This window comes from Macrotis lagotis, chromosome 1 (genome assembly GCF_037893015.1).
Source record: "Macrotis lagotis isolate mMagLag1 chromosome 1, bilby.v1.9.chrom.fasta, whole genome shotgun sequence".
Classification (NCBI taxonomy): Eukaryota; Metazoa; Chordata; class Mammalia; order Peramelemorphia; family Peramelidae; genus Macrotis; species Macrotis lagotis.
In genome coordinates this window covers 688,060,978-688,074,722 of record NC_133658.1, presented here as the reverse complement: position 1 = coordinate 688,074,722, position 13,745 = coordinate 688,060,978, and the positions used below count along the sequence as shown (strand labels likewise).

The 13,745-nt window shown below is 31.9% G+C and overlaps 1 protein-coding gene across 5 annotated transcripts in view; it reads right to left on the bottom strand.

The window, feature by feature from the left end:
* Window positions 1-13,745, bottom strand: part of GPR155 (G protein-coupled receptor 155) — a 42,226-nt gene that overhangs the window by 20,381 nt on the left and 8,100 nt on the right. For all 5 annotated transcript variants that reach the window (XM_074215682.1, XM_074215679.1, XM_074215683.1 and 2 more), the window contains 7 exons: window positions 9,185-9,584; window positions 6,694-6,859; window positions 5,436-5,591; window positions 3,491-3,574; window positions 2,086-2,203; window positions 410-494; window positions 197-287 (listed from right to left, as the gene is read on the bottom strand). In XM_074215682.1, the coding sequence (XP_074071783.1) occupies window positions 197-287; window positions 410-494; window positions 2,086-2,203; window positions 3,491-3,574; window positions 5,436-5,591; window positions 6,694-6,859; window positions 9,185-9,584 (1,100 nt within the window). The remainder of the gene's footprint in view (window positions 1-196; window positions 288-409; window positions 495-2,085; window positions 2,204-3,490; window positions 3,575-5,435; window positions 5,592-6,693; window positions 6,860-9,184; window positions 9,585-13,745) is intronic.

Below are 13,745 nucleotides of genomic sequence, written 5' to 3'. Positions count from 1 at the left end.
CTATGTATTCCCTCATTTTGCAGATGAAGAAATTGAGGCCTAGAGAGGTTCTGTGACTTGCCTAGGGTGACACAGATATCATGTGTTTCAGATGATATCTGAATTCAAGCGTTCTTTCCTCAGGTTGTATGAGGTTTTCACCCTTAAATTGGAAGATGTTCATAAGATATAATGATTTTTTAAAAGATCCTCTTACCTGATCTTTCCCATAAAAAAAGGCTGAGTCAATGCTATCACCATTATGTTTTCCAGTTATCAAAAGAACACCCACGAGAAGGGCAGGAATGCTGCAAGACCAAAGGTAAGAGAGGAGAGAGAGAGAGAGAGAGAGAGAGAGAGAGAGAAGAGGCATCTGAATAGCAATTGTGTATAAGAAAAGGTATTAAGCAGAAAAAAGCTACCAACTCACCCCCATCCAGATATAATAATAATTCCTACAGGAATCTGTATTGTTTCTTTCTTCTTCAATAGAAATAAAGAAATTGATAGAAGCCCTATGAACAAGATGTTTCAAAAATAAAAAAGAAAAATTGATAACCATGTCAGTAATGTGGCAATTACCATAAAAACAAAGCAAAAATGAAACTTAAAGCATTTTTCAGCTATATCAATTGAAGCACTAATTTGTAAAATGAACCTCCATTTTAGCAATCTACTTTTTTGACTACTTTCAGTATACAAAGCAAATGCCACTAAAAGTTAAATAACACTATTAAATAAAGAATAGTTTCAAAATCCAATTATTCCATGGTAAAAAAAATATAAGAAGCTTTTAACTATGATTGCTTTCCTATAAATTTGATCCTGAAACTAAGACATTCAAAGTCACCATGAATGGTGATGTCCCATCATCCTTTGGGGATACAGGTCAGAGATGATATAGAGGGGCTAGAGACTTCTTTGGGAAAACTCAAGAGCTGGCATCAGAAATAAAACTGATCAAGGATCCACAATGTTTTAGAAGTACAAGAAATACCACTGGTTGAGGGGGGGAATGAGGAAAGGGGACTGGTAGAAGCTGTTTACATTTTACTCCTTACCCCTTGGGAAGTCCACCAACAAAAGCATAGTTCCAAATAATGAAATAATGAGGGAGAATAAAAAGGAAGAGAGCATCCTCAGAATATACTCTCACTTACTTCTGTGACTCCTTGGTCACAGAATGATCTCCTAGGAAGAAAAAAAGCCTTGTAGTCCACTTCCCTCAAATTATTAGGAACATAAATTTGAGTTGAGGAAGACTAAGAGGACAACTCTGATTACACAGAGGAGAAAACTGAGGGTTAAAAAAAGTTGCACAGGTAATAAATGAGAGCTAGAATTATTTGAAATAAAGTTCTCTGACCCCACCAGCACTATTTACACTATACTGATAACCCAATTAACTTTCATTTTATATCTTCAAAGTTCTTTTTAAAAATTCAAATGAACTCAGAAGAAAGTACTAAACAGAAACTTTAGGTCCTTCATGATTCTGCCTAAGGAGTGCTTCAGCTCTGCCACCCCAAATCATGTCATAGTGAGTGAGAAGGGGACCTTAAAGATCACCATGTACCATCTTTTTATTTTACAGATAAAGACCCAGAGAGTCTAACCAAGGTTCTATGTTTAGTACAAAAAAATGAACAATTAAATGATCATTTAGTAGATTTTTCCTTCTCAATATAATTCAACAAATTAAGAAAATCTTTTTTTTCTAGATTAGGTCACTTAATCCAGAACTAAGTGGTATCATTTGTAAAATGACTCAACTGGACAAAATGACCTCACATCTTTTCCAAGTATAAAAAAATTCACCTTGCTCATATTGTTTTGGAATTCCTACCTGGAGGAATTTTTAACTAATTTAAATAGTTTATTAGCCACATTTAAAAAAAATCAGACCTAATGATTAGTTTCACCCTCCCTTTTCTAGTTACTTCCTAAATCTGTTTTTGTTCCTGAATCTTGGGAAAAGACTGTCTCTATTCTTGTATTTGTATCCTCCTAATTTAGAACAGTGACATGGCATATTAAATGTTTAATAAATGCTTTCTATTCATTCACTAATTCAAAAAGTAAACAACTTCCATTCATACAACTCACCTGTCCATAAATAGGTGCTATAGAGAGAACTATATAAGAGAACAAATACCAGAATTTGTCCAACAAAATTCTTCTCTTTAACAAAATTCCACATCATCATTCCAGCACAGACAATAGACTGTGAACAAAGATTAAAAAAAAAAAAACAATTTAGTTCTCAGTTAAAAAAAACCCATTATAACATATTATTCAAAAGAAAAGCTATCCATTATGAAGTCAGTCATTACCTGGGCAAGCTTCATTAGCAGTGAAGGTCATATATACACATTTATTTTTAATTTCTATTGAACAGTGACTAACATATTTATAGCTGAATTTCAATGTGCTGTCAAGCATGACAAGCTCTATTAAACCAATAGTAAAAGCAATAAAAAAAAGACAATGATTCTGGATCTAATTATCAACTTTCTCTCCAACAGTCTTCCAAACAGAACAAACACAAACAGATACACACACACACACACACACACACACACACACACACACACACAAATGTTAATATTCCTTTAAATTGTAGTTCATAACAAAGATTCACTAGAAAAATTACTTTACATATAATATGATCAGTTATCTCAAAGTGGAGGAGCTATGACACAAGCATGACTAAGAGAATTTTGAGGATACAAGTTGCCAACTTTTTTTTTTTTAGCTTTTCCAAGACAATGGAGTTAAGTGGCTTGCCCAAGGTCACAAAGCTAGGTAAATATTAAGTGTCTGAAGCCAGATTTGAACTCAGGTACTCCTGATTCCAGGGCTGGTGCGCCATCCACTGAGCCATCTAGCTGCCCCCAGTTGCCAACTTTTGAAACAAATTCATTTTATATCAAACCCTTCAATGTTTTCTTACCCAAGAATTTAATTAGTTCACAGAAAAGTCTGTGATCAAGACTTTTTCAGGGGCACACATAAGGGTGGAAGTCATATACTGAAAGGTACCTAGGAATACTAGGCCTTTAGAGTCATATTGATCTATCATGAAGAGATCTTGCCACACATTTCCTCTTTCAAGAAAACCAGCTCTGAAATCACAGTATATAATACAAGTCACAAGACTTTTGCTGCGCACCTGCTTTATTTGCTGCCTGTAGGCAACTTCATTTTTGGAGAGATGCTGGCAAAGGGGACAACAGATTGCTAAGCTGCACTGATTTTCTTAATATGGAAACATTCTTAGAACCAATAGAGGAATTTGTGCCTTATCTCAAAATATTCCAGAAATATTGAAATAATTCATATCATAGAATAATGGGAGTATCAAATTCTAACTGGTTTAAAATTTGGTAATTTTTTTATTAGCAAAGATCTGAGAAAATATATCAAAGAAAATATTCTTTTTCCTATGGGCTAATAATCTTTCACAGTAAAGCAATTCTTAAGAAATTAATAACCTGTAAGTTTTACTAACCTGAGCAATGAGTAAATTAGTTGTTAGCATATGAGGAAGCTGTTTATATTTCTTACTCAGAAGTAGAACAGCAAGAGACCAAATCTGAAAGATTAAGGGGTTATTAACTTATAATGTGGTTTTTAACTGAGACTTATCAATTAGCTATTTTTTAAAAATTCTTATTTCAAATGATCTATTTTATTCCATTTCAAAGGAAAAATCAGTATCTACCACAAAATCAGAGATATGACAAAATAATATTTTTATTTGAAATTCTCCCCTCAAGAGGACCTTTGAGAACCAAAATCTAGACTGAACAGACATCCAGAGCCATTTTTGGATTATCCCTACACTTCAATTTTTGTGGAGAGATTAGAAACAATTATAGCTGTGTGCTTGTCAAATCATATGTGTCTGGAGGTAACGTAGAACTTCTACACATCTTGTCAAGTCTCTCATTTTCTATTTTTGCTCTTTGGCCTTGCCAGTTTTTTTGTTTGTTGTTATTTTATCCTTTGTTTTCAAAGATGATCGATGACATTACAGAAAAATGTCTTTACTCACAAGTGAATTGGATTCAAGTGAGGCAGAGTTACACAAAGTTGTCAATCCCACTATCTCTTCCAGAGTCATCAAAGTCCAGTGGCAAGACAAGATGATCTTGGGATCTTAAATATTTGATCAAGCTCTAAGCTCCCCACAGTGCATGTTTCAACTGCCTTCAAGATGGTTGGAACAAGGTGTTCTCATCTGCCCAGTTCACTGATGGGTTTGCGGTTGTCAGTTACCCTCAAAAACTGCTTTACCAGGCAGGATGTGGCCACTGAGCAACTACAGTTTTGTGTAATTACAGGTAAGACTTGAGTGCCAGGTAGACACTAAAGGTAGATGAGAAGCCCTGAAATGGGCTCCCAGAGATGCTTGTCAGGTACCTAAATTATGGATACCTTTTCCTTCAAGGACAAATATATTCAACTATATATATGTGTGTATGTGTGTGTGTGTATGTGTGTGTATACATACATACATACATACATACATACATATATATATATATATTATATATATATATGTATAATCACTAAGTCCTAAACTTAACATTCCTCCAGGCTTTACTCTTTGAATGAAGAAATCTCTAATCCATCTCTTTACATAGCCTACAATTAAATCTTCTGGTTGTTTTCTTTGTTCCTTCCCTACTAAGCAAATGGCAATGCTGTCCATAGAGTCCCTGTCCCTAAGATACAGCAGATTCTAAAAAAACCTCAATATGACAAAAAGAGAAGTTTCATCATTTTATAAACTATATTTCTCTTTTGACAAAACAACATATTCATCTCCCCTTCTTTACAAGGTATTTAAACAGAATTTAAAAATTAAAAAATTAGGATTTATGAATACATGTTCGTTTTTCAACAGATATTTTTCACACATTCTGAATTTTAATAATTTGATCAACAATCTTAAAATATTTCTAAAATGTACAACATTCAATCACCTAACTTTAGCTAATGTCACTCAACTTAAAATCAAAACAAATTAACATGAGGTAGAACTAACTTTTGAAGTTGCAGTCAACTCTAAAACTATTATAGATTTGAAGGCAGTTTCAAAAATATAAGATTTTATGTTGGAATATTGTGCACAGGAAGAAGAGTTGACTTTTCTAAGCTACTATAGCGTTTAACTTCTAGGATCATAGACTTTAGAACCAAGAAGAGACCCCAAAAGACCATCTAGTCTAACCCATTCTTTTGATATAGAAGGAAAGGATGACATGATATGCTCAAGATCAGAAGGACTTTAGTGAAATGGAGATTCAAAACTAGGCCTTTGATTGTAAATATGCTGCTTTGACAGGAAAAAAAAATAAGTTTATTTTCAAACTCATGATTCCTTCTATAAGAAAGTTGCCTTTGACATTATTTTGAGGTTGTCGTTTCATTTTCACTTTGTTACTTACCAAAGAGACCAAACTGACGATACTTATATCAAAACTAACATTCTGGATGGCATATGCCATGGGCTTTGGATCCATGGAGGGAATGGTTAGCAACCATGCAGAAACATACATGATTGGAGCTGACACAAAAGTGCTTATCACCATCCCTGAGGTTATCTGCAAACAGAAATCCAGATGGGGAAAGATACACAATTCTGCTTAAAAAAAAAAAATCAAAGCAAACTTTGTTTACAGAGAATATCAAAGGTAATTTAAAACATGTCAAATTTTTAAAAATGGAGACAATAATCTTTTTTTCAGTTTCCTTTCAAAGATACTAGATAAATTAATTTTCTACAATTCATTAGTGTAATCTTTATTATTCAATTTTATATTCGTATTAAACATAGAGTATAAAATTTCTCTTATAATTGCTACTATTTCCGTTTCTAAGTAGTTTTCAAAACTTTATATGAAAATCAAAATAAAGACTTTAGACATCAGGATTTTAAAAGGAAAATTACCTTTTGATAAAGAATATTAGAAAAAATCCAACAATCTCTCATACTTGTCAAAAACATTATCTAGTACATTTCCTTAAAGACCTTTATTCAGAATACTTCAAAACTTTTCTGACCAATGTTTTAGAAAATGACAAATTTATACATATGACAAGATCACTGATAATAATTTAATATTAGAACAGCATGAGTATTAGGCATATTTATTGCATTATACTGAATTTAGGAGTTTTATATCAGTGAGCTAAATCATATTGATTTTAATTAACATTTACACGGTACTTTGTGGTTATAAAGCCCTTTCACACACATTATCTATATTTTTATGGCTAAAGAATATGAATAAAGATGAAATATTTGACAATGTTTTCTTTTCTATACATTGAAAGGAAAAAATTCTGTTTTTGCATATATAATGCATATTCATATAGAATATATATATATCTAAATATTTGCCACATCAGTATATACATGTTGAACAAGAGGCGACCACCTTGAAGTCCACTTGTGAGTGCTGCCCCAACCAGATTAAAACTTAATTGGAAAATGTTTAACAAAACAAATGAAAATATTATCATAGATGATATTAATTTATGGTTTTTTAAGTCAATATATGGTACACAGGGATCTGTTTCTATTCGAGTGTGACAACACTATGTCACAATCATGAAAATAATATTGATTTCTACATTATAAAGTACTATAAAAACTATTCCACTATTATACAGTAAACTATTTCTGAAGCAATCTGTACATACAATCTCTACTTCCATGTTGAACTGTGTTGCAAAGATTGCCACTCCCGGTGCTACTGGGAAAACTCCATATAAAAATGCATAATTGGATAAGCTGGTATGATTCACTAAACCACCGGTCTTGTCCAAAAGCTCCACCATTTCTCTGCACAGAAGTGGCATCACCAGGCTGAAAAGAAAATAAGTAAGTCATCTATTTTATAATAAAAGTGCCAGTTCCTAGGTCACTTTGTTTTCTTATTTGTAGATATTTCCATGAAACTGGACATTGTTTATTAATTCTCTTGCAAACATGTACACCCTTATGCATGGAGAAATGCACACACTTTGTAAATGGACACTTGGATATATATTATTGAAAGCAGAAATTATGTATCCTAAGGTCACTTTTAAAAAAGATTATGATTTTATTTTTTAACTTAATTCATCTCAGGTCCTTAAAGTATTTAACTTGGTAAAAAATTTCAGGCAAGAAATTTAATACATCTCTATAACAACTTCTTATTCCTTGATTTTTCTTATTCTATTATTATTCTCCTTGAATGTTTAAGAAATGCTCAGTATAAAAGTTGATAAGAAATTTTCAGGGAAATTATTGAAATTCCTTGTGGAAAATAAAACCCTTCAATAAAATTTGATAGATTGTTAGTATATATATATATATATATATATATATATATATATATATATATATATATATATATATGATTATTAAAACATTATTAGTTCTAAGAAGAGTCTGATAATTATTTATCCAAGAAATTTTAAAAAGTCTTACAATCTCTAGAGTTAGAAAAAAGGTTTTATTTTTTCTGTTGGAGGATGTTTTTTAACAAGATCTGATACAATTGAGAGCAGGACTGCTGAAATTCAGTATGGCTAAGAATCAATTAATATACAACATTAATATATAAACATTACTAGATTCTTATTTCTAAAGAAATACGAAAACAGCACATCAAAGTGATTCTTCTATCAAAGTTTAGATAAATTTTCAATAAAAACTGATGTAAAAAAATTGGCACTATAACACCAATATACATGATACTTATTCATCAGATTATAACCTAGACATAGATTCACCAAAGGAAGTACAGAGTTCATCTAGTCTGACTCCTCTTAATACAGGTGTGGGGGAAAAAACCGGAAGAGGCTAACTCATCTTCTCCGAAGTTATATAATCAGTAACCACACTAGGACCATAAACTGGGGTCTCTCCCTATTTTAAGTGATTAAAAAAAAATCTTTTGATTTTTAACCTAAATATATTTATCCTTTTCCAGAAAAAAGTTAAAGATTATAAGATACTGCTGCAATTTAATAATCTAATCTAAAATAATGAGTCTAAGTAAGAAAGTAAAAATAAGTTTGAATCATAGATTGAAGGAATAGTTAAATTTTATATATATAATGTATATATACATATATATATATATATATATATATAAAGAATGGCTGATCGCACTACTACTAAGATAGTAATTAATATACTGCAGCAATACTAAAAATATTTTCCTTAACTTTCTAAATTTTCCTACTGTGAATATTTAAATATTACATGGAACATATTATAAGTCAAATTACCTTGCAGCTACATATTTAATGAGCTTAAAATATTCAAATATAAGTACTATACATTATCTATGTATCCTAAGCCACTCTGTATAATCTTTCAGTAAATCACTTAATTATAACTCCACAGTTAATAAGCTTTAAAAAATTTACTAAGGAACTACAATTTTTTTTATTTTAGATATGCTGGGATCAAGTGGTGGAATCAAGTATTAGTCTCCAACATAATTATTCTTCTTTCTAAATCCACAAAACATTTAAATTAAAATTTAATTTAATTTAAATTTAAATCCTTCTAATTAGAGAAAATTGTGGCATGGTGCATAGGGGGCCTATCTTGAAATCTTTTTGCTTGTTAACCTAAATATATTTATCCTTTTTCTGCCTGACCTGATTGACATAAACTAAATATCTGATCATGAGCAAGTCACTTTGAGGTTTCTAATAAACATTGGTCTTTGGAGTTTCTATAATCGGAGTTACCCTATAACAGTGAAATTATAGATCAAGACCTCCCTCAAAATCAGAAAGGTTCTTGCATTTCAAGGTTGCAAAACATTTGAAAACATGAAATTCATGCAAAACACCGGGGTGGGGGGTGGGGGGGAACATTATAATGTGCAAGAGAGAAGTGAAATGAGAACCTTCTAAGAAGTGAAACCAAGAATATTTTTATCTTTATTGAAATGCAAAAGAATATAAAGCAGGCAAGTGGAATGAGGAAGTAACTTAATAGAAAAAAATACATTTTCCTTTCACTTTAACTATTTTTAAAGTAGGGACACTATTCCTAATATATTTAAGTAGAACAAACCAGTAGAATGAGAACTTGCTCCAGACCATGGCTAAGGCTTTTCTAACAATGCCTTTCTAGTGTTAGAGCTTCAAGATATAGATCCCTCATAAAATAAAGGAAACTTACAGCTTAGCTGTGATGAGCAGAATTATTGCAACAAATGCAGATTTCTTCAGTTTCTTTATTTGTCCCACCATTGTGAGACCAAGATAAAAAAGGGCTGAGCCAGAAAAAGAACTCCCAAGCCCATCCAAAAATTTTTCCAAGTAAACTGGCACCTTCTGGCCAAGAATAAGATTGAAGGCAATTCCAATGAAGACCATAAATACGATTGGATTCTGTAGCACACGTAGAAGTCCAAGTCCAACTATTTTCACTTTGTTTTGAGATGTATCACGATTCTCTTTGTATTTTTGGATTTCACAGAAGATAAACCCTATAGGGTTTAACATCATAAGAGATATTGGAGCCACCAAATAAATATACTCAAGGTATTCTGGATAAGTAGTTTGATATAAAGCTTCAACTGGAAAACAAGAGTTAATAATCATTATTAAGTACAATATACATAAATTGCTTCCAAGTACATAACTTCAGTATGTTTCAAAATAAACCTAAATACAAGCTGATCACATTAATCTACTTTATTCAAAATACTTTTAGGATAAAGGTTAAAAAGTAAGCCATTCTGAGCATCTGCCATATAAAATATTACATACAAATTTACTGTGTTAAGTAATTGTTTTTAATAGTTAAAGGAAAACCCTATTAATTATAACCAACAGGTTCAGAATGAATACAACATGAATACAGAAGAAGAGCAACAGCAGATAGGAGGGTTCAAAAAACATTTCATGTTGAGCTTGAGCTGGGTTTTGAAGGAAACCAAGGATTTCAAAAGAGACAGAGGTGAGGTAGGCCAGGATAGTTGGACTACAATGTACAGGAAAGAGTAATGCTTAAGAAGAACGGAGAGATCTGAAAGGGTGTGCGAAGAGCCAACAAGAAGTTCATATCTGACCCTAGTGGTAATAGGAAATCACTGGAGTTTATTCAGTAGGATAATACTGAACTGAGCTTGAGCAAAGTCACTGTGGGGAGAGATTTGAGGCAAAGAGACCAAATAGGATGATGATCCAGGTGAAAGATGATGAAGATGCTAATGAAGGTAGTTCTATGTGAGGGAAGAGGAGGGACTGTGGGCAAAAGATGTAGAAACAGAATAAAAATTGGCAACAGTCTTCAAATATCTGAAAGGCTATAAAATATAAAAAGGGATAAAAATCATTCTGCAAGGCTCCTAAGAGCAGAATTAAGATCAACAATAATTTACAGAGAAGTAGAATTCAATTCAGTACAGGAATTTCCAAAGAATTAGAGCTGCTTGAAAATGATATAAGGCACTTTATCATATCCCTATCAATAGAAATATTCAAGTAGACGGATCATTTATCAGATATTATACAAGTTTCAGACATGTAACTGAGGATACAATAAATAAGCTTCTGATTCTATGATTAATCTCAATTAGCAAAGAGATTAGATGCAATTTTAAGAAAAGATACTTGGAAAGGATTCAAACTGTACATTAGGAACATAGCTACACTAAACTAAGTAGCAAAAAACCTTTCAATGAATGATTAGAATACTCTTTAATAAACATGCATGTAAATAATTATTTCAAAAATGCTTATGGGGGGCAGCTTGGTGGCGCAGTGGATAGAGCACCGGCCCTGAAGTCAGGAGTACCTGAGTTCAAATCTAGCCTCAGACACTTAACAATTACCTAGCTGTGTGGCCTTGGGCAAGCCACTTAACCCCATTTACCTTGCAAAAAAAATTTTTTTTTTTAAATGCTTATGGGATCTTGAAAAGTTTAAGCAAAGTATTTTAAACCCTTCTATTACTAGTAGAATATTAATTTGCATTATATAGGGACTTGTTTTCAAAAAATTTTAGGTCAGAGCTTTAAAAAAAAACTAAGAATATGGTGTTCCTCAGTTCTAGCTTCTTTCCCTATGTTCAAGCACCAACTGTGTTCCAGGTGACTTCCCCTTTCCATCATCAAGGTCACCAAACTTTTAATATGAATTAATATATCATGTTTCTTTCCCAGAAATGTCTTTCATTTTAACAGAGGAAAATGTCAAAATAAAATTTCTTATATAACTACATGTACATTTAATGGCATCTAGATGCATCTATTTGCAGGCAATCCAGCCTATCTTAACTATCATACATGCAATTTCATAAAACAGGATATTATTTCCTCTTTAATCAAAATAAAGTACAAGGAGATGGAAAGATTTGCCCAAAATTGCATCTACAATTTGTAGTAGAAACAGCATTTACCATGGAAAGCTCAGGCTACGACTTAATCTGATATGGTGCCCCTTTGCATAAGACTTCCAAGATCACCCTGAGAAACAAAGGTTTCAATGAGCTTTGAAAATAATTCTTACTCCACCCACCACAACCTATGCTTCTCAACTAGTTATATATTTTGCAAAAGTCACACTGTTTCAATATGCTAACTGTAAAAATTGTTATGGCAGTGGGTGATGCATAAACTAAATGAAGGTAGGGGGAATATAGGTTTATAGTTTATTTGATGTTACAAGTTAAAAGAATAGAAAAAGTCATAAGGATCAAGAGAAATGTTTTAAAAATGTGAAAGATTAAGTTTCTAAATTTACATTAGGATAATATGAACTGAGACAGGTAAATATTTATCTTTCTAATCAGTAGCCAACTTAGATGTAAATATATAACACATATTTCCAAAACGTATATAACTAAGTTATATAACTTTTACACTTTCACCTTGTTCCATTAGTCAGGGAAATTTGTTTGGAGACTAGAACCCTGTTTCCCCACTTTGCACATAAGTACTTATTTAGGCAAAGTCTACACTACACATGGAAGAAAAACACTTACTACTTCTTCCTAACTACTAAATTGGATGTGTCACCTGTATGCCCTTTAATAAGAGGCAGTATGCTATAATGTGTAAAAAGCAATGGACTTAAAATATAAAAAAAGGCATGTATCCAAGTCATCATTCTAACAAGCTATTTTGACTTGGACAAATAAATCACTTCACTTCTCTACTGGTCAAAAGGGGGGGGAGTAATAATAACATTTTTCCTACTTATTTCACAATGATATAAAAAAAAATGAGAGTATGTATAGTATTTTGTAATTAAAATACTATTTTTCTATAAACAACTTCAGCTTTTAGGTTATAATCTAAGGACATTTTAGATAGCTAATTGCTTTAGAAATTAAAGTCTAGTAAGAATTCTTTTTAAAGCATTACTATTCTTGAAGTGCACTAGCATTAAATTTTTATTAATCCTCCCTTCATCTAATTTCTAAAGCTAAAAGAGGAAATGATATTGATGCTTTAAATTTGAAAAAAATAAATTCTATAATTTTCAAGTGTGAACAAAACATGAGATCATACTACTTTTATAAAACCTCCCAGGGGCAGCTAGGTGGTGTAGTGGATAAAGCACCGGTCTTGGAGTCAGGAGTACCTGGGTTCAAATCCAGTGTCAGACACTTTATATAATTACCTAGCTGTGTGGCCTTGGGCAAGCCACTTAACCCCATTTGCCTTGCAAAAACCTAAAACCTCCCTAATGCAGTAACTTTATATTCTACCCCAAATATCTTAAATTAACCCCCTTTTCCCCCCAGAACTTTCCAAACTTGAATTTACCAAATATGGAAGGTCTAATACCTCCTTATAGTGGAAAAAGAAATTTGCTTGATAGTTGAGTATGAAATTTAGGCAACATAACACTTTCCATAAAGTTCACATATTTTTGCTATGTTGCATCCCAGAGGTGACCAAGAAAGAAGAAAATAGTAGAAACCTGGAAAAGACCTTTAATGATTTTCATAACAAACTATTTTCACTATCAAGTGGCAAGTGAGTCAACATGTTTGGATGCTAACAATAAGTAACAGGATTAAGAGTAAATATATAGAGGAGGTCTCTCCTGGAGATAATTTTGAGGGCAATGAGTGATGAGTCTCAAAGCAACAGAGAGGATACTAATAGTGAAAAAATTCATGTTTTGATACTAACCAGAAAAGAAAGCTAAGAAAATAGCCATTGCTACTAATTCAGGTGGTCTATTTTTCTTTGTATACCAATTTCTTTTTATGTACATAATCTTCACTTGCAGCAAAAGTATCTTTAATAAGGATCTTAGAATAGTTAGGCATAAATAAGATTTGACACCATAGATCTCTTCTATCATGCAATTGACAGGTACAAAACTATTTTTTATATTTACTGATTATTAAAAAACATTTGCTTTGGAAGAGCACATTGCTTTTTTTAAAGACTCTTTTCCAACAAGGTGTTTCTCATATGTCAAAATCAAAGAATATAAAATAAGTTCTAGGTTCAAGTCCTACTGCTGACACTTATTAAGTAGCCATGCACACATGACATAAACTTTCTGAGCTAGTTTCATCTGTAAAATAGAGATAATAATTGTGGCACCTAATTCACAATTGTTGTAAGTCTGCAACTAGATAATCTAGGTAAAATATTTTGCAAACCCTAAAATATGAACTGTGTCACTTCTTTGATAATATTTGAAATATTGATTTGTTTTTGTTAAACTGTAACGTCAGTTTTATTAAATTCAAATTTTCTTTTAAGTATTTA